This window comes from Gouania willdenowi, chromosome 7 (genome assembly GCF_900634775.1).
Source record: "Gouania willdenowi chromosome 7, fGouWil2.1, whole genome shotgun sequence".
In the NCBI taxonomy this organism is placed as follows: Eukaryota; Metazoa; Chordata; class Actinopteri; order Blenniiformes; family Gobiesocidae; genus Gouania; species Gouania willdenowi.
Window position 1 is genome coordinate 32,422,641 of NC_041050.1, and position 25,220 is coordinate 32,447,860.

The 25,220-nt window shown below is 36.8% G+C and overlaps 2 protein-coding genes across 3 annotated transcripts in view; one reads left to right on the forward strand and one right to left on the reverse strand.

Annotated features, from left to right (window-relative positions):
• The window catches only part of noc2l (NOC2-like nucleolar associated transcriptional repressor), a 28,191-nt gene extending 24,141 nt beyond the window's left edge, over window positions 1–4,050 (reverse strand). Inside the window, exons 1-4 of the mRNA XM_028452624.1 lie at window positions 3,946–4,050; window positions 2,225–2,362; window positions 1,945–2,128; window positions 1,631–1,862 (exon numbers count right to left, since the gene is read on the reverse strand). Of these exons, the coding sequence (XP_028308425.1) occupies window positions 1,631–1,862; window positions 1,945–2,128; window positions 2,225–2,362; window positions 3,946–3,965 (574 nt within the window). The 5' untranslated portion in view covers window positions 3,966–4,050. The remainder of the gene's footprint in view (window positions 1–1,630; window positions 1,863–1,944; window positions 2,129–2,224; window positions 2,363–3,945) is intronic.
• Window positions 4,051–4,242: 192 nt separating this feature from the next.
• On the forward strand, window positions 4,243–23,793 carry klhl17 (kelch-like family member 17). Of its 2 annotated transcripts, none has more exons than XM_028452625.1 (12): window positions 4,243–4,511; window positions 10,460–10,724; window positions 11,941–12,062; window positions 12,150–12,371; window positions 15,144–15,260; window positions 17,243–17,456; window positions 18,061–18,205; window positions 18,330–18,497; window positions 19,190–19,278; window positions 19,396–19,469; window positions 19,550–19,731; window positions 21,990–23,793. In XM_028452625.1, exons 2-12 carry the CDS (start codon window positions 10,511–10,513, stop codon window positions 22,216–22,218), a joined length of 1,776 nt encoding a protein of 591 aa, XP_028308426.1. In that variant the 5' UTR covers window positions 4,243–4,511; window positions 10,460–10,510; the 3' UTR covers window positions 22,219–23,793. The 2 variants fall into 2 exon arrangements, with proteins under 2 accessions (XP_028308426.1, XP_028308427.1); XM_028452626.1 differs by lacking the exon at window positions 4,243–4,511 and adding an exon at window positions 6,435–7,168.
• The last annotated feature ends 1,427 nt before the right edge of the window (window positions 23,794–25,220 follow it).

A 25,220-nucleotide genomic window follows, 5' to 3' on the forward strand; every position in this document is an offset into this window, starting at 1 on the left:
ATGAATACAGCAGGAGTAGTAACAGGCACTCAACAATTTCAAAGTAAAATTATTCACTGAATTTACCAATTTCGATAAAACACAGAATGCTTGGATTGTATAAAATGCTGTTTTTACGACTCAAATGCAAATTTCCAGCAGCTCCAGTTCTGACTCTACTGACTCGTTATATCTTATCAAGAGATAATCCAAAATGCAATTAACCATTTAGCATACTCCATTTGTTTTGTTCAAATATGAATTAGGAACATGCTTTGAAAATAATACAGTATTTTCCGACGCTTAGGACACTATTTTTTCATTGAAAGTTGAGGGTGTGGCCAATGCGGCGGCGCACTCTGTGTTCACTTTTCAGTCAGTCGGTAGACATTTGTCCTGTGAAAACTGGTGTCAGGAGGCAGAATATTACTGACAGTGCCCCCTGCAGCGGAATGAATGAACTGTAACAGCCAATGAACATCACGGTGAACTGAACCTTCAAAAACGAGCTTTGAATAAGGTAGGAAAAGTGAAAGCTCCCAAAGCATAAAATAACTCAGGACGATTGCGTCATAGTCCATGTGTAGGGAGCGAGTGACAGTAGAAGTCATACATTTGTTGAATATTTGTTTTTATTTTCTGTGCCTAAAATAAGATTGCTGATTGTTTAAAGGTAGGGTAGGCGATTTTCCAAAGCTAGCATGATTTTGAATGTAACTTCCCTGATGGCTCCGCCTTTACTCCCCTCGCCCCTCCCCTCTGTGCTTCGTCTCACTCACATGCATGTGCACAGCTGCTCTAGCAGCAGACCTCAGCTCATTGCTTCTATTGTGTAGAAACTTCGGTGTCTCATCTCATTCAGCGGTAAGTAAACAATAAACTTTACCATTATATATGTTAAAAAACGTGACCAAAAACTCTGTTTTAACTCTGTCAGCGGTGACACGCTTTCAGTGTGAGCTCGTGCAGGTGAGGGATCAAGAACGAGCAGGGAGACAGGAAGACGTGATTGAAAAAAAAAAAACGGTTTGTTTTTTCCATTGGTTGAAGTTTTTATAGATTTACAGCTGCTACAGTTGACAGTATTTCTTAGTTACTTTTTCAGAGCACATAAGATCTTAATTTCTGTCAGGACATAAAGACAATTTCAACCAAAAACCTAAAAAGTGTATCTGGAGGAAATCGCATACCCTAGCTTTAAATAAAAAGCAAATACCGGGGAGCAGTGCGCACGTATGTATTTATACTGGGAAGAGCATTAAAAAAAATACAATAAGGTTTAAAATGTAATATCTCAGCCAATTTTTAATAGTAGGAAATAATCGGCATAAAGCTGTCAAATCACCACGTTAGGTTTGTTCAGGAGCCATCGCGCACAGGACTGTGAGGCTGACAACTGACGTAACTGACATGAACACCCGGAGAGAGAGAGAGAGCGCTGCATCACTCCGGATACACTAAAAATCAGCCAGTTTGTAAAAAAATTAACAGCAATAAGTTGTCAAATCACAGTGTTAGGTTTTTTCCGAAGCAATCACGTCCTATGTGACGGTGCTGCCTTTACGTGGATTGTTCTTGGAGAATTGCTAACTTGCTAACTTTTTTTCTTCCATTGTTTTGGTGCAGTGTGATTGTACAGGAGAAGACCTACCTGAGCTATCGTCCACTTTATAGCGACACGGTCCACCCTCGCCTTTCGTGGTGGCCACAGCAGCTTTAAAGGCCTGAGTGACTTCTCTGAACAAACGAGCTGAAGGTTCCTTCCTCACAGCAGATCTCCACTCCGCCACCATTTTCTCCGTAACTTTAATTGCCTCCACTGCTTTTTTGGATTTCTTGGAACTTTTCTCCCCTTCTTCATCGTCATCCTCAGAGCTGGGCTCCTGCACTCAGAACAAGACAGTAAAATAAACACGAGAATTCTTTATGGTAAACACAGAAACCAAACACCAGCAGCTCCCTGACCTCCAGAGCAGACGGCAGTTTGTGGTACTTTGTCTCCTCCTCATCCTCAGAACTGTCGCTGTCATCAAAATTTAGAAGCGTTTGATCGTTGTCTTGAAGAAACTTGTAAAAATCTGGATCTTTGTCCTTTAACCGAGACAGCTGTTTTTTATGCTGCGAGGTTTTGCCGTTCTGTTTGTCATTTCTAAAAAGTAAACCAAAAACAGCTTTATGGAACACATCAGAGGGCTTGAAATAATGCTTTATGTTTGGAAAACAGGTTCAATCACAAAAGCCTTACGTCTGAGCGGAAGCATCGCTTGGCTTCTCTTTTTTCTGAGGCTTTGACTTCCCTGGAATCTCTTTCTCAGCGTTGCTCTCGTCTGCAGAATCAAACCCTGACAGCAGGAACTCGTCCAAATTGAGATCTTCTAATTTCCTGAGGGGAAAACGACAATGAATTTATCAACTATAACTATTTATTAAATAATTCAACTTAAACAAACAAAATAACAAAAAACAAGTGGTTGTACATTTTATGAAATAGCTGAGTGGGAAAAACTGTGAATGTGTGAACAAATGGATAATCAGGATTACTAACAAAAAATATTTGGTGAAATTGTGCTGATATTGAAACTTCATCACAGTAATGTAGAGAGGATTCAATGTAAACTTCAGAAGATGAAATATAAATACATAAGATCTATCTAAATAGACAAATGTACACCACCAGTAAATAAAAGAAGCGTCTCCTTGTATGTAATGTGTATTCATTTACCATCATTCTATCTGTACGAAAGATGACGTTACCGGAAGGCACATGACCATTCCGTGCGGTTAGGGTCATTTAGTCCGTAACGTAGTTTAGGGACGTGTTACTGTTATGGCTAGTTAGTTCGTTAAGTAGTTGACAAATGTGTAGTGTCTCATTGGCCAGTTTAGGTCATGTGGTGCCCCTAACACGTGACCTAAACTGCACAATGAAGAGTGTTGCGTATGGATAGAATGCAGGTATATAAATAAGCGTTAAGTATTGACAGCCACTGCCATAAATACATACCTATATGCTTTTATTCCTTGTGGAATTAAACATTAGTGGAAATATTTCACTCATCAACACATAAAACTTTATTTTGTGCACTCTTATCTTTGTTTCTTATGTGTTCTATTTCAAATTCTTGTTTTTTATGCACTGAATAAAGGAATTTCATTGTACTTGTTGCAACGACAAATAAAGTTCTATTCTGTTCCTATAACTGAGCCTTTTGTCGCCCATACCGGCTTATTGATCTTTGAAATTTACAACATACAGTATGTAATAGACACCAATGATTTATTCTTATACATCATTTATTTACAGCTTTATTTTATGACCTATGCTGACATTTTTCATAATTCTAAAGTTTTTTCTGTGTCTTTCCACATATTGCTCCTGAAAGCTATGCTAGTGTTCTTTAAACTCACCTTCAGCCACTTACTGAGACTTTAAGAATTTTGTGACATTGGAGAAAATAAATTACTTTAAAGTGCTGGGAGACTTGATATTTCGATTCTGTTCATGTGTCAATAAAATACCCTTGTGTCAAGGAGCTCGAGAGCTTGAGTTTGTACAACTCTGAAGACAGAAATTGAAAAAGCTTGAGTGAAAATACAAGGAGAACTTACTATAAAATGAGAATACATCAATATAAAGGCCTCTAAACAACTTCAGACTTTTAACTCAAGTAATTTGTAACCTAGTGTTGGGAACCACTCAGTTAGAGATAAGAAAATATTTTTTTCTTTCGTCTCTTTCATGAGCAAAGAGAAAGTTTAAGTTAAAGTTGTGATGAAGCTAATAGTCACTTCATGCTAATAGTAGCATTGACAGCTAACACACTACACCGCATCCAGTTAAAGGTCATATTTTCACCTCTTAAAGCTAACAGCAGGCTTCACCACACCATAGTCTACCTAAGGTAGCATTGTGTTTAACATGAGTCCAGTCAGGGGAAGTTATTTAAAAGAAAACGGGACACATACCTTTTCTGCTTCGCTGCCATGCTGGATACACAACGTGACTACAGTGCTCAGTACCCACAATGCATCAGTGCGAAACGGAGGGGTTGGTTTTGTGTTTCACAGGCTCTTTCCAGGGTTCACTTAAAGAACAAACCCCAAACTCAAACTAAAAATGATATTATTATTTGGTTTTCATTTCAAGAGGAAGGAATTACAACTAGATTTGGATTAAGCAAGAATAAATAGAACACAATAGACCCAAAACACCACAAATATTAGTCAGTAAAATGGCGATATTATACGCATTTGTATAACTGTTAACGTCAACTCCTGAAGATGCGCAGTGACGTCAGCGCCGAGGCGTGCGTGTTAACCTTAACATTAAAAGTTTGAGCAGGAACGAGCAGTGTTTTGATTCCACACGTGAGGCCCTCAATTAAAGATGCTGACCGGAAGACACGCAGAGGTGAAGGTTTTTGCTGTCTTATTTTCTTTCTGACCCGTGGGCACACAAAGATATAAAGCTGGGCAAGCAGACCGCCCGGAAAAAAACAGCCCCGTCACACCGTCACCGACGACGGCTGCTGGTGAGCATCCGCTTTGCTTTATTTTGAAAAGCGCCAACGTTAGCTTAGCATGCGATGCGCACTGGGATGATATCATGACCATTACTCAGGTTTAGGACTCCAAATAACATCTACTCAACAGTTAGCTACTCATTGATCACCTGATATTCGGATAGTTCAATGTTATTATACATTGGTCGTGAATTCAAAGCCCAAATGTTTGTTAAATTAATATTTTGTCAATTATTTTGTGTCCTCTGAAAACAATGAAAGTTATTTATCTGAAAATGTTGGTATGTCTATTCAAATGCTGAGGTTATTTTTGAGTAATGTTTTGTATCCTTGTTCCTCGGTACTGCTGTCTTTGTAAAAGAAAACCACATAATAATTTTCACTCAAATTAAATGTAACTGTACAACAAATATGCTAATTTTGTTTACTTCCTATCTCTTTTTATTTTTATTTTTTTTACCTTGGATTGTAAAAACATACATCGGTAATCTATGGAATCCTGTTTCCGCCATTAGAAAAAAAAAAATAATAATTATGGCAAGTCTTAAATATTAGTTAGTGAAGTCATAATTATGAGAGAAAGTGTAATTATGAGATAAAAATTCATAACTATGCAATGAAAAGTAATAATTGAGATAAAAAGACATAATTATGAGAAAGAAAGTCATACTTATGAGATTGAAAGTCATAATTATGAGAAAGAAAATCATATGTATGAGATAAAAAGACATAATTTGGAGAAAGAAAGTCATACTTGTGAAATAGAAAGTCATAATTATGAGATAGAAAACCATAATTATGAGAACATTATTTGTGATGTAAAGTGCAAAGAAGCATACAAAAATGTGACAGAATAATTTTGCAATAAACCTATTTATGCACTTCCACCATTTTCTTCATTATGTACCATGTGTTGAATTCTAACTATATAAGCGGCCAAAATATGTGTTTTGAATGAATTATTATTCAGTGTCATTAGAATGGTAACAGTCACAGTGTCAGTAGAGTGCTGCAAATGCTCTGTTTGTATCTCATAATTATGACTTTACTAACTCATAATTACTACTTGTCGTGGTGAATATTTTTTTTTTTAGTAACGGAAACTGGCTTCCATAGTAATCTATTCATTTGCAACTAGATAAAAACTACTGTGATGTACACACACGTTGTTGCTAATCCACAATAAAAAATTATATTTTTATGTTGACAGTGTAATCAGAATCTCAATTTTTTGCCATATGATACGAGCACAACAAAATCTTAGTTGTGTTTTATATTTAAATTCCTGATATTTACACAAAGAGGAAGAAGAAATTCACCTGGTTTCGTAGACTAATGAAGAAGTGATTTAAAAAATAAAATCAAACTTCATTATGATAAGTGGGTTTTTTCTCCTTGTATGAAACAGTGTCTAAGAAAACACAGATTTGAAGTGGGTAGAAGACAAAACTAAGGAAATTATTTCTAATGTGTGTGTATTATTGCCAATGTATGTATTATTTTAGGTTCAAAGCGTGCACTCTGTAGTTTAGTGGTTCCCAACCTTTTTTAGATCGCAACCCCATTTTGATATCCAGAATTTCTGGTGACCCTAAAGACATCCCCCCCCCCCTCTAGAATTAGTTTTTGGTAATGTTTGTTATACTGTATTAATTACAAATACAGAGTACCCAATATTAGTGACAAGTTGTGCCTGCTCAGATATTTTTTCTTGCTACATTTTTAATAAAATTAGAACTACATTTATATTTGACAAAATGAAAACATTAAATACAGATTGTTTTAATTTGAAGATAATGGGGGAAAAAAAATCAGCATATATATAATTTTTTATGAATTACTCGACATGTTGAATTTATTCTGTTTTTGAACAAAAAAAAAAGAAGTCAGAAGTGTACACTGTACAAAGGTACAGAAAGGGGACAAGCAAGCAAGAATCAAATATACACAATTGAAAGAAGAAAAAAAAATCAAATATTAAGAGGTAAATCAGTTATTATTCCACTTCAAATATATTATATGCTTTTTTGTATGAATAAATTACAAAGTATTAATATATTCTTTAAATTCACACAGAAAGCTTACAGAAAGGGGAGAAGATTTGTTGAATTTACACTTGTGTATGTATATATGTACATATAAAATAAAATTAACAGGGAACGTATTCAGTGTGTCTGAGAGCGAATGTGTCGTTTGGGTCGGGCTTGACCAATCAGAGAGCTCCTAAGACAAGCCACTCCTTTTATGGGCGGGACTTGTACATGTGGCTCACTTCCTGACTCTGAGAGGACAAAAGGAGGCGCGTCAGGACCCTAGATTTGTTATTTACATCTGATGGACAGTATATCGCGCGACTAGTCTATGGATTCGGATTAACCCTCTGTGTATTTATTCTCGTTGTGTTTCCCCTTCGTTGGGAAACAAAAACAACTCACGCAGCGATTAGTCCCGAATCCCGCTCCACCTTAACAAACCGATGTCAGCTTTCGTGCAGTTTTTTCCCCCTTCTTTTGCATTGACGTCAACCACATCCAGCACCAAACAGAGGCTTTCTGCACATTTTTCTACGCCAGCCTCTGAACATGGACACACAGTGAGAAGATGATCCCCCATTCAAACCAGTGAAATCACTACCGAGGACCAGCGAGGAGGACACACGGTCACTGGTAAAAAGATGACATCCTTCCTCCTCTGCAGCTGCTGCCATTCAGCATAGATGGAGCAGGGCTGGGGGGGTCTAACCAATGATGGTGTCCTGCTTCTCTGTGCATGTCAGTCCTTTACTGGGAAACCCAAAGAGCTTTACTTTGTAAATGTGTTTTCAAATGTGTTTAACCTGGGCACACAGGAAACCTAACATTTAGCAACAAACCACGTTTAAAATTCAGATGTGAATTATTTTGTTACTTTTGACCAGATTTACAGCAATACTTGTTTGTTTACTTTTCTTGTAAAAATATGTCAATTTTAAATTTAGATGTTCAATATTCAATTTAAATCTAAATCTCAAATCTAAATGTAAATCTAAATGTTAAATCGTAAATGTAAATCCAAATGTTAAATCTAAATCTAAATGTCAAATCTAAATGTAAATCTAAATGTTAAATAGTAAATGTAAATCCAAATGTTAAATCTGAATTTCATATTTAAATATAGACGTTAAATCTTAAATATGAAATCTAAATGTTAAATAGTAAATGTAAATCCAAATGTTAAATCTAAATTTCATATTTAAATATAGACGTTAAATCTTAAATATGAAATCTAAATGTTAAATCTACATTTTACATTTAAATCTAAATGTTAAATATTCAATCTAAATCTAAATGTCAAATTAAAATGTTACATTTAAATCTAAATGTTACATTTAAATCTAAATGTTACATTTAAATCTAAATGTTACATTTAAATCTAAATGTTACATTTAAATCTAAATGTTACATTTAAATCTAAATGTTACATTTAAATGTAAATCCAAATGTTAAATCTAAATTTTTCATTTAAATATAAATGTTAAATCTAAATGCTAAATTTTAAATCTGAATCTAAACCTAAATGTTAAATATGAAATGTAAATCTAAATGTTAAATTTGAAATCTAAATGTTACATTTAAATCTAAATGTTAAATATTAAATGTAAATCCAAATGTTAAATCTAAATTTTTCATTTAAATATAAATGTTAAATCTAAATGCTAAATTTTAAATCTGAATCTAAACCTAAATGTTAAATATGAAATGTAAATCTAAATGTTAAATTTGAAATCTAAATGTTACATTTAAATCTAAATGTTAAATCTAAATTTTACATTTAAATATAAATGTTAAATCTAAACCTAAATGTTAAATGTACATGTTAAATCTAAACCTAAATGTTAAATGTCATTGCTAAAAATGTTAAATCGAAATGTTAAATGTTGAACAAATTTCACAAATATTGCTGGAAATCTGGTCAAAAGTAACATAAAAAAAATGCATACGTTTTTTTTAAACTTTGTTGCTAAATGTTGCTGTTTTTCAGGATGCGCTACTTTACAGTTGCTGCCCCATAGCCCATTCCCTGCAGATTTCAAGGGAAGGTTTTTGTGTTTTTTTGTTTTCTGGGGCCTGTTGTGTTTTTGTTAAAGGGACCAGGAACAGGATGCCAGGCCACTGCACTGACACTTGAGCTGGTGTTCAGTTGGACCTTAAATGGTTTTCATTTGAGGAAGCAGATGTCAGCCGTGCTGTGATCCACTCAGACTGTGAATTGTTGTATTCAAAGCTTTGTGTCCAGTGTTTTGTACTGGTGAGGAGTACATTATTCAGTCAGTGTGTTGAACTGGACAGATGGTGGGTAGAAGGTTGTAGGTTCAGCCCCTGTAAGGCCCTGCTCTCACTGGGAGAAGTCTGCATGTTCTCCCCATTCTGAGTTTTTTTTTTTCTTTTAGTAAATGTTATGTTATAAGCAATGCTCATTAAATTATTGTTTTTAAGTCAATAGAGGAGTGTGTCCTTGATGAGTTTAATTTGATTTTACTTTATTAAGTTACTTAATCGTGTTTTTGTGTGTTTTTTATTTATTATTTTAATAAATGATATAATTTGTGCTTTACAAAATACTTTACAGTAAAGCACAGACAATAGTCAAGCAATATATTAGTCTCTGCATGATATTCAATTAAATGTCCTTGATTTTGTGACCATTTTTGTCAATTGTGGGAGATTTTTTGAAACAATTTGAGGAAAACTGCAGGATTTGGGAAAAATTGAAAGTTCTTTCAACAATTTGAGTTTAAAAATAACTGCCATCATGTGATATAAGCATGGATAAACTGTGGGCAGTGCAAATATATTATTAGTTTCATTGAGTTAGTGTATATGGAGGGGCTGAGGTATCTAAAACTGATTTTTTATTTTTTTTTTAAATTACAATTCATGTTTTTGCGGTAATTTTTTCTATCTCCTGCAAGCTGAATTAGATGCTTTAAAAGGCCAGATTTGGGCCCCAGCATTTAGTCGGACACAATTGCATTATGCAAGGTTTTAATAGTGCGCCCTGCGTTCAGCAGCTGATGGAAGAACTGTAAAGTAGCTTCAGAGGTATAGAGCATCAAATTTGGCATGCAGGAGAATGTTAAGAAAAGAAAAAAAAACATAATTATTGTCTAAATTACCAAATAATTCAGTTGTTATATCTCAGATCATATAGATATCTAAATACACAAGTTTAATGAAACTCCACAATATTTGGAGGATTGCAATTTTCCCACGCTTTTTTCATGACTGCAGTCATTTAAATTTTAAATTGTTCAAAGAACTCAATTTTCCTGAAGTTATATCACACAATTTTTACAAATTAAATAAAAATTGGTCACAAAATCAAGAGAAAATCATACAGGGATTGATATCTGTCACTTATTTCCTGGATATTGTTGGCGCCTTACTTACATTTACCATTTATGTATCATTTAAAAATTGTGTATAGCGCAAACTTGGGAACATTAATGTTGAAATTTCTAGATTTCCTGCCTAAAATCTGTGGCCCATTTAAAATCAAACTACTTTGTATTTGGCCCCTGAACTAAAATGAGTTTGTCAGCCCTGGTATAGAGGAATGGAGGTTGGGAAGCACTGTGACATGTGCTGTCCAATGGAGATTTAACTACTTTGTCCTGTGACCAGAAGGAAAGAGTAAAAGCTCAATTCCATCAGCAGTTCGATTCCAGGTTATCTGATGAAGTTCTTTCTCTCTGAGATTTAATCGTTCCTGACACAGAATGTCAGATAATCAGGCCAGCTGTCCTTCTCCCACTCTTTGTACTGGTGTGTCTCAGCTGACAGAGCAGCTTCTAATGCTATGACCGACTGTAGTATTTGTGATTGTTGTGGACACCTGTCATAGCTGCTGCCTTGCTTCAGATGAACTAACCTCAGTAGACACTGACTTTTAAAAAATGGATTCTCTTTGTGCTGCAGTTGCCTGGAGTGCGGCCGAGTCACGAGCCCACGGCGGACACATCAGGCATCATGATGGAGGGGGGCATGCAACTGCTCAACCGCGATGGCCACAGCATCTCGCACAACTCCAAGCGACACTATCACGACTCGTTCGTGTCCATGAACAGGATGCGACAGCGCGGTCTGCTGTGCGACATCATCCTTCACGTCTCCAACAAAGAGATCAAAGCGCACAAAGTTGTGTTGGCGTCCTGTAGCCCTTATTTCCACGCTATGTTTACTAGTAAGATGTGTTGTTTTTTTTCGTCATAACTATGCTTTTGTTGTTCCTTAGATCTGGCATTGATTAAATGTGTTATTTTTTCTATGTTTTATAGCTGTAAACTAGGGTGACCATCCGTCCAGCCGGATTTTATGAATTGATGAAAATATTCGGGTTTCCCAGGGCAGGGACTCTGAGCACATCTCGGGTTAAATGTTATTTTAAAAAAAACGTAACTCAGCTAATATTTGTAGTATTGGTGAAATTCCACAAGTTTCTGAAAGCTAACGAGTTGTTTTTACAGCCAATATCATGCCATTACATCAATCTTACCCACACGTGACAGAATCATTAAAAATACCACTTTGTTTTGACAAAATCCTGACACACGCAGCAGAGAGACGAGAAAGACTGAAAGAGACCAAATAGTGGTGGAGTTAATTAAAAAATGTCAGCAGGAAGACCCTCCTGATGATCAAACCTCCATAGACGTTCAGAGAAACGTATCCTATAGGAAGTTAGGGTCCCAGTTATTTATTGAAGTGTATATAAATGATTATTTAATGTTCTGTAAGCCTTGAGGGATTTTTTGTTATAGTTTTAATTTCTAGAATTAGTTTCATTGATTGAGAGATTTTAAGAAGGTAAATACGAGATTTTTCAAGGACAGATTTTCATAAAGCATAATAAAGGTGATTGATGATTGACTTGAGTCACAGCTGATTTCAGATTGTTTTTAAAGAGAGAAATTCATTTTTAAACTTTCTGAACAAAAACAACGTATTTATCTACTATATGGTATTTTGCCATTACAAGGTAGATTCAAGAAAACGTCAAGTACTGCTGGGGTTTTTTTTTTTTTATTTAAAATCAAAATATGGTCACCCTATTTAAACTGATGCAGGATACTGCACTGTAATTATTCTTAGCCCCTAAACTTCACCCTCTGACCTGCTTTTAAGACATTTGTGTAAAAGCACTTATTTGATATGAGCATTTTTTAGGTTACTTACTCATCAAAACTGTCAAAGAACTTTGAAGGGGCTGAAACTAGCTCGGACTGGCTAGATTTTTCTATAGTCTTGTGCAGTTTTTTAAGCTAATTTAACATTGAAAGTAACATGCTGGATTCAACATCAACAGGATGGTCTTTATATTGGACAAATTACTGGTTTTAATTTATCGGTGTGAAACCAACATTGTTTTTTTTTTCTTCTTCTCATCGTGTCTCACAAAGATGAGATGTCAGAGAGTCGGCAGACACATGTGACTCTTCATGACGTTGATCCTCAGGCCCTGGAGCAGCTGGTTCAGTATGCCTACACGGCAGAGATTGTGGTTGGGGAAGGGAACGTGCAGGTAACCCAGCAGGATTCAGTTTGATAGATAAACGTGTATTTTACAAACATCCTGTGGGGATGCTGACCCTGTATTTGCTCCGTCCAGACACTCCTGCCCGCGGCGAGCCTGCTGCAGCTCAATGGGGTGCGGGATGCCTGCTGTAAGTTCCTCCTCAGCCAGCTGGACCCTTCCAACTGCTTGGGGATCCGAGGCTTTGCAGACACGCACTCCTGTAGCGATTTGCTCAAGTCGGCTCACAAGTACGTTCTGCAGCACTTTGTGGAAGTGTCAAAGACTGAGGAGTTCATGCTGCTGCCACTGAAACAGGTACGTGCATTGTACATGGATCATTCTGACGTGTGGATGTATGCTGGCTACACTCGCTTCATTCCAAAGTTTAAAATATCAGAGTGAGGTTATTTGTGACTGGTTGTTTGGATTTTCTAAAGTGTGTGTGTGTGTGTGTGTGTACATGTGGGTGTGTATTAAATTCCTTAATGATTTATAATTACTTTTACAGACAGTTATACACATTCAAGCTAAGTACTGAGGGCTGTCTTCATATTTTTTTCACTTGGTTTTTTATTTAATTTTTAAGTAATAATCGGTATAAAATACAACAAACATAATTTGAACAAAAGGGAAAACACCGGTATCGAATTGTTCAATATGTTATTGAGAATTGTTGCATGCCTAACATATACAATATATATATATATATATATATATATATATATATATATATATATATATATATACATATATATATAACCATCAATTATTTCCAGCTGGGCTCAGCAGAGACATGGCAGCCATTCCTGTTCTGGAAATGATAGTATAGGGCAAAGTGGGGCCATTTTTGCAGCTGCTGCTCTGCCTGTAGAGCAGAAGAGCAGCCATAAAAATAGTAAAGTCAGCTTTTCTGCAGGATGTTGATGGTTGGTTTATTTTAGTCTGGGAACAACGTCAGTAAATGTTGTTATGGGATGGATGATGGATATGAACATATATGTATGTAGACTAGAAACAGCTGGTTTTTGCATTAACTTGTGTGGGAAGCAAAATGCCCTTGAATAAAGGAGGACTTCCTAATCTAAAAAAAGAACTGTAATGCATTTCAGGGGATAAAACATTTCCTTTCATTGGTCAGACATAAGTAATAATGTTTCAAGCAAGTCATTTGGCAAGCAGAATATGCTTCTCTTGGGACACAAAGAAAGTTATTTTATGCCAAATTTCTAATGCATAAACAGTTCCACCCATAAAGGAGCCCTGGATCAAATCAAAGATGACCATAATTGATGGCTTGAGTGAATATTACTGGAGTCAGTAAATCAATGTGTAATTATCAATGTGTCAACTGATTCTAACCTTTTTAAGGCTTAAATAGATGATTATTATGTAAGAATAATTTTCCCCATCATAATGGAAAAACCCTGAGCCTCACACTGGGTCTGGCCTTCAAAGCCCTGACGGTAAATCTGCTCTGGAAGTTTGTGTCCATTAAAGCCCAAAGTTAAGCTGCGTTACAGCAGATTAAAAATAGTTTCTTTTGTTTTTTGTTTCTGTTTCCTTTGGCTCACCACAGCTGTTCTGCGTCTGTACCAAAACTTGAGACGACCGAATGGCCGTGAAATTTCCCCAATATTTCTCATTTCTGAGGAAGACGCAGACTAGCACGGCCAGTTTTGTGAGTGACCCGTCAGCTTTAGTGATGTTTTCACCGAAGCAGCTTTTTCCATTCACGAATCCCTACTTAACAGTGTGAGGCACAAAGGCCGATCCTTTACACACGCAGCATAAACACTTTCTATTTCTATATTTCTCCCACTGATGTTTTCTCTTCCTGCTTTTTTTTTTTTGAGAGCTGATGTAATGCAGTGTGTGCATGATGAGCTGAGAGGGACTGCTGTGTGTGTGTGTGTGTGTGTGTGTGTGTGTGTGTGTGTGTGTGTGTGTGTGTGTGTGTGTGTGTGTGTGTGTGTGTGTGTGTGTGTGCGTGTGCGCGTGTGTGCGTGCGTGCGTGTGATGGTGGATTAGTGGATGCTGCTCCTGGGAGGCAGCGCCTGCTAGCTATTTCCCTGATCTGTCCGAGAAAAGCAGCAGCAGCAGTTACTCTGCCCTGCCAGCTTTGTGCTGAGCTGGATCAATGCCAGCTCACCGCTGACTGCAGCATTCACAGACCGTTGACTAGAGTATATACTGCACACAAAGGCTCTGTTCGAAATGACATACATAATGTATTTACATAATGTTTAGGGAAATCACTTTGGCAGAGTTTTTCAAGGCAAACACAGTAAGAATAAAGTAAAAACTATGGGTGTCCCGATCCGATATTGATATGGGTCCGATATCAGCCAGAAAACGAATATCGGATTTTATCGGACTGCATCTAAAATCTCTGATATAAGCGTTCCAATAAGTTTTTGTTATTTTTGTCCCCAACCTCAGTTGTTCCCATCATATACTGAAAGGAAAAAATAACTGAAGTGAGCTTGAATTGTTGTCTATTGTTCTATGTTTGAGTAACATCACTTGATCAAGCCTTTTCTAACATTCCACACTACAAAATAAGTAATACAAGTATATATGATTTGTGCTGATATCGTATCAGATCAATATTGGTATCAGCCAATACTCAAGGCTGCAATATCGGTATCATATCAAAAGTGCATAAGTTGTATCAGGACATCCAAAGGAAAAACATATCTATGATTTCGTCTATGAAACTCCACATCCCACAATTCAATGCAGGAAACTTTTCTGATCATCACAACAAATAGTGTTTACAGTGGAGATTAAAAAAAAAAAACTTTTATTGGCAATCTCTACCTTCTACATTGGTTTCTGAGTAAATGATCTTCCATTTATTGATTTGTGAAGCCCAAATTATGGTCTCCATCAGCTTTAAATAAAACCTGATGTTAACAAACCCATGGTTGAATCTGTTCGAATCCTAAATGTAATACATTTACACCTGTGCTCTGATTATTTATGGTGTGCCTCGTTTCCCTTTTGCTTTACACTGTTATAAATAAATGCATTTTGAGTTCTGCTTCTGATTGAAGTGACTTGTTTTCTATCCTCTTTGAAATTTAGGTTTTAGATTTGATCTCCAGTGACAATCTCAACGTACCATCAGAGGAGGAGGTGTACCGCTCCGTGCTGAGTTGGGTGAAACATGATGTCGATGGTCGCAGACAACACGTACCCTGGGTAGGAGCTGTTATTTTACCATTTCTTTTCAGCGTACGTTGGCTCTCATGAAGCAAATATGTCATTTTTAAATACTTGAAAAAAAAACCCCACTCCCATTTACATCTGCCATACTTATGTGAGGAATTCACACTCAAACTTGATTTGGATTCTACTGTAAATGTTAAAACGTCTTTAGTCACTTGCCTACAAAGTTAGGAGTCTGACATTAATAAAACCATTAATATTTGGCGAGACCAAAAACACTTGCTTGGAGGTAATTGTTTATGTTTGATGGTAAATCTCTAAAGGAAATCGGTTACATCAGAGTTGACAGCGTGTGGGGAAACATCACTTCCTGTTTACAACAGATGTGTAGACTCCAGGTGCACGTTGTGTGTGTTTGGGACACGTCCACACATAAAGAGCTCCACACACACTTCTACCATATTCACTTTAATGAAGCGAAACCAACAACGGCAGCCTAACGCTAGTCTGATTTGATATTTATATTAAAAACATGTATCGAAAAATTGAATGCAACTGACTTGTACATTTTTAGGAAGGTGAATTATAAAGTTTTATGAGTGTTTTATGCTCTTTTAGAATGTGACATTTGTTATTCTAATAATGTTGATTGATTTTGTTTTAAGGGTTCCTTTTAACAGCTGTACATGGACAGCAGATGAAAAAAGAAACTCTGGTACATTTACTGTAATGTTGATCAATGTACATTGTCCTTGTCAAATAAACAAAATCATAACCAGGCAAGACCTGTATTCGCAAGGCAAATACATATTTGGCAATTGAAAACTGGCAAAATGACAACCTGTATCTGGATTTGTTGACAAGTTATATAATGCAGGAAAAACAGAAGACTGACCTTGACCTTAAATATGACATTAGGCAAAGGTCAAGGTCACACACTGAAAGGAAATGTTCAATGGTAGTAGTGAGCACTCTCTCAATTTGTGGCCAAATTATAGGAATTTCTTTTTTGTGACGTCATGAACTTTGACCCCGACCGATATTTTTATTGGTAGGTCACACATTGAAAGGAAATGTTGTTCAATGGTACCAATCTGAGTACTGTATCTCAAACTGTGGCCAAGTTATAGGGATTTTTTTTGTGACGTCATGAACTTTGACCCCTACTGATATTTTCACTGGTAGGTCTCACAGCTTCGGTGTAATTAAATAAAATACTCTGTAATATAGCTTTTCATAAATGTAGGCATCGAACTTGTACGATAAATATTCATAGAGATTTGGAAGATTTTGGTTTTTGACACTTGACACAACCTTGACATTTTGGCTCCAAAAAAGGTTAACAAATCATCCTTGATATTGCCCTTATGAGATGACATATGTCATTAGTGCTGCATTAATAGCCTAGGAGGAGTTTTACGATAACTAACTACGATAATGGAAGTCGGTCGCCAATGAAACCATAGCACTGTCTGGTAGCAGAAATCATGCTTTAGCATGTCAAAAAGTCACTGGAATCCTTTTTTTTTTTTTGTAAATAGACAATGACTGAGCATCCAGAGCTGTAACTGTTTTCATTGCTGTTATTTCACCATCTGTGGGTGCTGCAGTGTTGTGTTGGCTAACCGCTGTCGCTCTCCTCAAACTACATCCACGTTGCCAATGTTGCAATATTTTTCTCAAACTTTAATTTAAAAATAAACAACTGTATTTATACTGACATTGCTTTTACACCTTCAAACTAGCGATGTAAACCAATTGGTCGAGGCTAAAATCCCGCACTGTGGAATCAGAGTACACACCAGTAATGTGTCCGATCCGATTTGATTTGATGGCAGCCATAATGTTTTGTTTTCCTATCCCACAACTGATCCCTCTGACTTTTATTTTCTTGTAGAACTTTAAATTCAACGTTTTCTTCTTATGTAAAATTTTGATATCAGTGTCCAACGTGTAATAACTACCTTTACCTTTGATCCCTACCAACCTCCACACTGTTCTCCTACTGTTCTCAGTTGATGAAGTGCGTGCGGCTGCCGCTGTTGAGGCGAGACTTTCTGATGAGCAACGTCGATACAGAGCTGCTGGTACGTCACCACTCAGAGTGCAAGGACCTGCTGATTGAGGCTCTCAAATACCACCTGATGCCCGAGCAGCGGGGAGTGCTCAGCAACAGTCGGACACGGCCGCGGCGCTGCGAGGGAGCCAGTCCGGTCCTCTTTGCTGTCGGTCAGTTTGCAGCTGTGCTGCATTCTTCAGGGCCTTCTTAAGTCAGTGTTTCAGAGAGATAGAGAGAGAATTTAAATAGATTTTTGAAATTCTTCTTCTTTTTTTTTAAATTAAAACAAAACACACTGTTAAACAACTGTATTTCTATACTTTCACTTTGTGAAATATAAATCAACTTCAACTAAAATGCAGTAAAAAAATAAATAAATTAGCTCAAACATCAAAAACTACTTCTAGAAAAAAATGTCTTTGGGGTCACGATCCAAAAAAGGTTGAGAACCACTGCACTAAATACTGTTTCATTCCACTTATGGTATTTACAAAATTAGATTCTTTAAAATGTGCTATTACTCATCCATTCCATCAATAGTTGTTTTTAAATAGTTTTCTAAGCAAAATGTTGTAGTTGGACAAAGGGGGTACTTGGATTCAGAAATAAGAGAAATGGGGTACTTGAGCCTAAAAAGTTTGAGAACCAATGACTTAAGTAATGATTTGGTTGGTTTGTGATGTGTAAAGAGCTGAGATAAGATTTTAATGATAACCACAATGAAAATACACAATTAAAGTAATTAGTTCTTGGTTCTTACTTTGTGTCGCAAAGGTGGAGGCAGTCTGTTTGCGATTCATGGAGACTGTGAGGCCTACGACACCAGGACTGATCGCTGGCACATGGTGGCGTCCATGTCCACTCGTCGGGCACGAGTGGGCGTGGCAGCCATCGGGAACAGATTGTATGCTGTCGGAGGGTAAGTCATGTTAAAACTGACATTCAGATAAACAACTGGACCCAATATTGGCCTTTGAAATGGACTCTTCCACCTTTAGTTTTGTCTCAGTAGCTGACGTATTTGTCTTTTCACATCTGCTCAGGTATGACGGCACCTCGGATCTTGCAACCGTTGAGTCTTATGATCCCATCGCAAACTCCTGGCAATCTGAGGTTTCCATGGGAACACGACGGAGCTGTTTGGGCGTGGCCGTCCTGCATGGCTTACTTTATGCAGCTGGAGGTTACGATGGAGCTTCTTGCCTTAACAGGTACACACATGCACAGCTGACATTTGCAGGTAAAAGCTTAAAGCTGATGTCCTGATCATTTTTTTTTATTAGATAAAATCATCGTGTATGCCTCATAGATCAATGAATTGAAAATTTTTTAGGAAAAAAAGTTGAAATTGTTGCTTGAAAGTTATTTTCATCTCCATTGTTTTCGTCCCTGCATTGTGGGATGTGGAGTTGTGGAGACGGATGCATGGAAGTGTTTTTACTTCATTCTGATACCACGAGTGGTACTATCTATCAAGCGAATCACTGTCCTCCTTGTTTGGCAAAGAAAAACAAGAAATCACAGTGAGAATGATCTTAAAACACTATCGGTTCACAATGCATCTGTTTACAGGACTCCATATCCCACAATGCAATGCGCAAAAATGTCAACAATCTGAGTTTTGACTGTGGAGATTAAAACATTTTTTTTTGCAGCAATTTAAAACTTTTTCCCTTTCTTTATGGAGTAAATGATGCTTGATTTATTGATCTGCGTCATACACAATGATTAACAAATTTAAACATGATTGCAAGGTGCAGCTTTAATTCAATGGCAGTTACTCTTTTATAGTGGAATCGCATCACCAAATAATTGTTCTCAGTTCTTTCTTTTTTTAATATTAATTGATTTATTTAATTGATGTCTGATTTAGTCAATCAAATAATTTTTTTGCTTTTCTTAGTGCCGAGCGTTACGATCCTCTCACCAGTACATGGACGTCAATCGCTGCCATGAGCACCCGAAGAAGATATGTGCGAGTAGCAACTCTTGGTATGAATCTACTGAAAACAGTTAATGTGATAAAGTAGCTGTTGTTTGCAATCGGTCAAATAAAAAGGGAGTAGCCACCTCCAAATGTTTGTGTTTACTCCATTTTTTTCCTTCCAGATGGCAGCCTGTATGCAGTCGGAGGTTATGACAGCTCATCACACCTCGCAACAGTGGAGAAATATGACCCGCAGGTATAGTGCTTGTAAATTTACCATCACAGCACAGTATGATTCTGTGTGACCAATGCTTGTTGTTTTGATTGGCTACTCAGAGCAACACATGGACAGCCATTGCCAACATGCTGAGTCGACGCAGCAGTGCCGGGGTGGCCGTGCTGGATGGTATGGTGTACGTCGCTGGAGGCAACGACGGCACTAGTTGCTTAAACTCAGTGGAACGGTTCAATCCCAAGACCAACACCTGGGAGGGAGTGGCCCCCATGAACATACGCAGGTTAGCTACTCAAACTCAAAGTACAAGCTCAGTGTACAGAAGAAAAAAATATAGAAAAGTATCAATATTAAACCAATGATATGTTAAGGTTTTTCAGGAAATTTACTTTAATCTCCACTGTCATGGTAACATGTCAGGAGATCAAAGTAAATTTCCTGAAAAAATGTTGTCTGAATAAATGAAACCTTAACATATTATTAAAAAAGAACTTGCTGGAATTATTTCGCGAAAGTCAATGAAACATCAAAGCATGAGCAGATGCCTCTGAAGAAGACTGGCAGTTGACAGTCTAAATATGTCAGGAGATCAAAGTAAAATTATTGAAAAAAAAATAGTTGTCTGAATAAATCAAACCTTAACCTATTATTTAAAAAGAAGACAATAGTAAACCTAGAATACAATAAGAGCTTAAAAGGACAACAAGCTTTCCTCAACAGCCAATTATCTTAAAGAGCGATGACTTTGATGTCACAGCTTTTCCTCAGCAGAGGTAGAATTAAAGGCACTGAAACAGATCTCAGCCAGTCATGTAAAAGGTGTCTGAGCAACTCTGCTGAACCCTGTGACGCCCTCCGTCCACTGGTGGACATGAGTCATGGCAACATGCCACTTACCAGCATTTTCTCTGTAAATACAGTTTGTTTGGTTTCACTTTTATTCTCTTGTTGTACCTTTTCAGAAAAAATGCAAAATACAGTACTTAAGAATAATTTTAAGCACTGTAATATGTTTAACAAGGTGATTGCAAGTTAATAACTGAGTAATTATGTGATTAATTAAATTTCAAAACTGAATCATTCCCAACCCTAAAAATAACCGGTTGAATTTAATAGCACACGCTAATTCACTGAGCAGTCACAGCGGTCCAGTTCTGATCCCCAGCATTGTGCTGCCATGGCAACTGCTTTTAGGGTTTAAAAATCAGTTTTTAAATGAATCCTGTTATTCATGAAATTGCATTCAAACACACCTGCTACACTTTTTTTTATTTAAATAAGAAATTCCTTGAAAAGCTGAAAGTCCTGCTACAGATATTTGCACTGAGGGAATTCTTTCCTGTTCAAGCGGAGGGATTTGGGGCATTTCCATGTCGTCTTAAATGCTTAAATCTTCTTAAGGCATCAACATCAAATGGCTTACTCGCCTGAGGCATGGTGGCTTTTCTCATTTTGTAAAACGGGAGCACGTTGATATAAGCAGTGCATGCTAACACAGTATGGGATGGTTGGAGGAGCTCCATCAGAGATGGAGATTTTAAGATGTAACAGTCTGAGTTTTTTCTGATCACATCAGCAGATTTGAATGTTCCCAGGAGTTCTGTCACAGAATTCCACACATTGGCACTTTTAGTTCGGTGTTGGCATGTAGAGTATATTCATGGAGCAGCAAAAACCTATGACAGCCTTTGCTAATTAATAAATGAAATAATTCACATTATTGTTATTAATGTGTAGTTCTCCTAAGTTACTAAAGAACGTATTTCTAGCTGGGTACTGGCCAGGGTTGGGGTTAATTACATTTTTCTGTTGCAATAGCTTTAAATTATCAATGTTAAATTATGATTACAGTGACCAGAATTTTTTCCAATTACAATTAAATTGCACTTATTTTTTATTCTGAGAAAGTAAATGACAAAAACATTCTCAATTACAATTAATATTGTTTACTGAGCCTGAAATAAATAACCTAATAAAAGTTAACCTTAGCTTTCTGTTAGCATATCTTATGATAATGGTCCCTGAATCAGCTGTAAATTACGCTAAAAACAAATATCGATCATCTACTGGATTTCCTATCTATTGTTTACCTTGTTAGGCTTTTTAATCAATGAAAATATAGGTTTTAATATTTTTGGTGTGGGTGTCTGAGCCTTTTTTCTGTCTTTATACTCCTTGATTTTCAATTTTTTTTAAACGGTAAAACGTGGGAAAGCTTGCAATGAAACACATTGATAATTGTTTCTACATACTGCATGTGTAAGCCATAGAACTGTAACATGGTTCCCCAGTTTTGTGTTAAATTATAAATGACAATTTTTATAGAATTTTCATGGCAATTACAACAACAAAGTCAATTATCTGAACTCAATTACAAGTTAATCACAATTAGGACAGCAACATTATAATTACACTATAATTGAATTGTGATTAATTATTGATTACGCAATCACAATTATAATTGACCCCAACCCTGGTACTGACAAAATCACATTCCCTGTGGATCCCTTCCTAACAAATGATCTGATCCCGTTCCTCCAGGAGCACCCACGACCTGGTGGCGATGGACGGTTGGTTGTACGCAGTGGGCGGTAACGACGGCAGCTCTAGTCTGAACTCCATCGAGAAGTACAACCCACGGAGTAACAAGTGGGTCGCCGCCTCCTGCATGTTCACGCGCCGCAGCAGCGTGGGCGTCGCCGTGCTGGAACTCCTGAACTTCCCTCCCCCGTCCTCACCCACCCTGTCCGTGTCCTCCACCAGCCTTTGACACGGGGTCGCTGTTTGGCTGACCTCGACCTCCGCTGCTACAGCCCAGACTGGCTCTGGGAAGAGACGCAACTGCTCCGTTTGAGAAGGGGGGAAGGGAGAGAGGAGGGAGTCAACGGGTGAATGCATTGATGCAGCTTCGGAATTAGAGAGGAGGTGTTAAATTTGTAGAAATATATACGTTAGAAACACTAAATCCTTCATAGACCCCATAAAAATCTCCTACAGTCTAAGGAGTTTTCAATTTACCAACAATAGATATTGTACGGTTTGAGCTTACACAGATTTCTGTTAAAAGTAAATAGTTACAAACCACCCTGTAACAGTCCAGCTGCTGCTGCTGTTTACCACATCAGCCTTAAATCTGGCCTGCACCTTATCCTCTCATCTCTTCTCTCCTCCTCTCACGGTGCGTGCTCTCTCTCTCTCTCTCTCTCTCTCCTCTCTCTCTCTCTCTCTCTCTCTCTCTCTCTGTCACTTGTGATGTAAATGTCTTATTTTTATTTATTGTCATGAAGTATTTAAATTATTGTGCAAAAAAAAAAAGAAGAGAGAAACTGAATGGTTTTTATTTTCGGAATGTAGCTTTTAGCTGGTTGTACCATGCATGTTTACATTCCCCAGTTTTTTTCAAGGTGTCGTAGTGCTTCTGAGCCACGCTAGGTGGCGGTAAATGGCAACGTTGTAAAAACCCTTCACACCCAGCAAGAAGAGCATGAGCACACTGGGGAAAAACTTAGGCCAGCTGTAAATGAGTTAATTATTTTCAATATGTAAAACAGAGAGATATATATATGTGATCTATTTATGAAATGATGTAATTTGTTTGACCACAGAAGGAAAGAGAAACAAGCTATTTCTATTTAAGAGTGTTCTATTCTATTTATTTAGTTGTGTGGTGTGTTGGCAAAGGATGTTTACATGTGGGGGAGAACTCTCAGTGTATTTACAGTTATTTTTAGGGTGCTTTTTTTTTTTCCTCACTGCTGTAGGTGTGATGTTGCATGACTACATCACGCTACAAAGACACTGACGGGTTGAAAGAAAGATTATTTTTATGATTTTTCTATCATTTTACATGTTGAAGTGAATTGACTGCAGTAGCAAATGATATTCAATCAGAAACATGGTGTTGGTAATTCAATACAAACAACAATTTGTTGGAAAACCTGCTTCGTGTAGTATTAACAAATCAATTTTGCTTCTTTCTGAATCAGTCATCAGTGCAGTGTTTCAAACTTCTGAGAAGTTTTTTTTTTTCTTTCCTTATGTTAAAGGATTTTGTATTTGAACTTCTTTGATATGATATTTATGAGTAGAAGGTGTTGAATTGAAACATCAGTCAAGTCAGGAAGTAACACAAAGGTGCACAAAACCAGGTTGAAAACCAGGTTTCTGTTCTACAGCAGGAAATTAAAATGTTATTTCTTTTTTTTTTTTTTCATACATTTGTGCAATTTTAGTGTGACTATCTTTTTTGCTTAGTAATTCCTGTGGTGAACACTATTTATTTATGTTTATTTAAGAGTTACAAAAAGAACTTTGCACTATTGTGACATGGAGCAATACTATACATTCAAATAAATATGCTTTCAGACATGGTACCTGTGCGGATGCTTTTGTAATGATTCATTTGATCAAGTAACTAGAATAGAATAATTTTGTCATTGCACATGCCCCTCCCAACAACATTCAACTACACTTCAAAGATTCAAGCCAAACAGACAGTTATCATAAACACATAAGTTCTGTCGGAATAAAAAGTTATAAAAGTGTATGGGTATAAAAAGTTAATCAGTATAGGCATGCATGGTATGAAGCAGTGTTTCTCATATGGGGGTATGTGTACCCCTCAAGGTACGTGAAGGCAACACAGGGTACTTGAGAGAGAGAGAGTGGAAAATTAAAAAATAAAGTATCAGTCTTGGTCCAACCTTATGCGTGAGATGGCTGGAAATGATCAAAACTATAAAAATAAATCTATTCAGGAGCCATGAAATCAGTGGTTTTCAACATTGAGGTCGGAACCACATGTAAGGTCGCTTGAAATTACTGAAAAATGAAAATATATTTTTGAACTTTTTTTTTTTTCAAATTAAAACACAATTTTAAACAACTGTATTTCTATACTTTTACTTGTGAAATCTAAATCTAGTTCAATAAAATGCAGTAAAAAATATATATATCTGAGCTCAAACATGATCAAAAACTAATTCTAGAAAAAAGCATTTCTTTGGGGTCGACAGAAATTCTTGATATAAAAATGTACAGGAAACGTTTCTTTCCACTTATTTACAAAATGAGATTCTTTAAAATGTGTGTTCACTCATTTATTCCATCATTATGCTCTAATAGTTTTTCTCAGCAAAATGTTGCAGTCGGACAAAGGGAGATACTTGGATTCAGAAATAAGAGTATCAGGAACACTGGTATAAAGTATTAGAAAAGAGACAAATCTAAAAACTGAACAGGAAATGCTGTGAAATATTATATCGTTGCAGAGATGAGATGCAACCGAAATCCTTTTGCAAACCAATGCAAAGATACATACACTCACTAAGATTATATTGCTCGCTGTTAGTTTGTTGCTAGGCTCACGTACCTTCCTTACTTACTCTTCTTTCACAGTGATCTCAGCAAACAGCTGAACACTCTCACTTTACCCTTCTTGACCTCAGTCACAAGGCATTCACACCTGTGTGCGCGTGTGTGTCTGTGTGCGTCTGTGTGTGTCTGTGTGTGTGTGTGTGTGCACAAATCACTTCAGCTGAATGCACCACATGTGATATGAACAGGAAGAATGACTTAAATCAGTGTTTCCCAAACTTTTCACAGTCCCGTACCCCTTCAGACATTTAACAAGACGCCATGTACCCCTACTGCTGCACACAACATAATGTAATGCAGTATATTTCCACCTTGGGGTCACCTGGAATTCAATTGGGGTCCCCTGAAATGTCTAATAATTTATAATACTAATAAAAAAAATTATTTTTTACAATA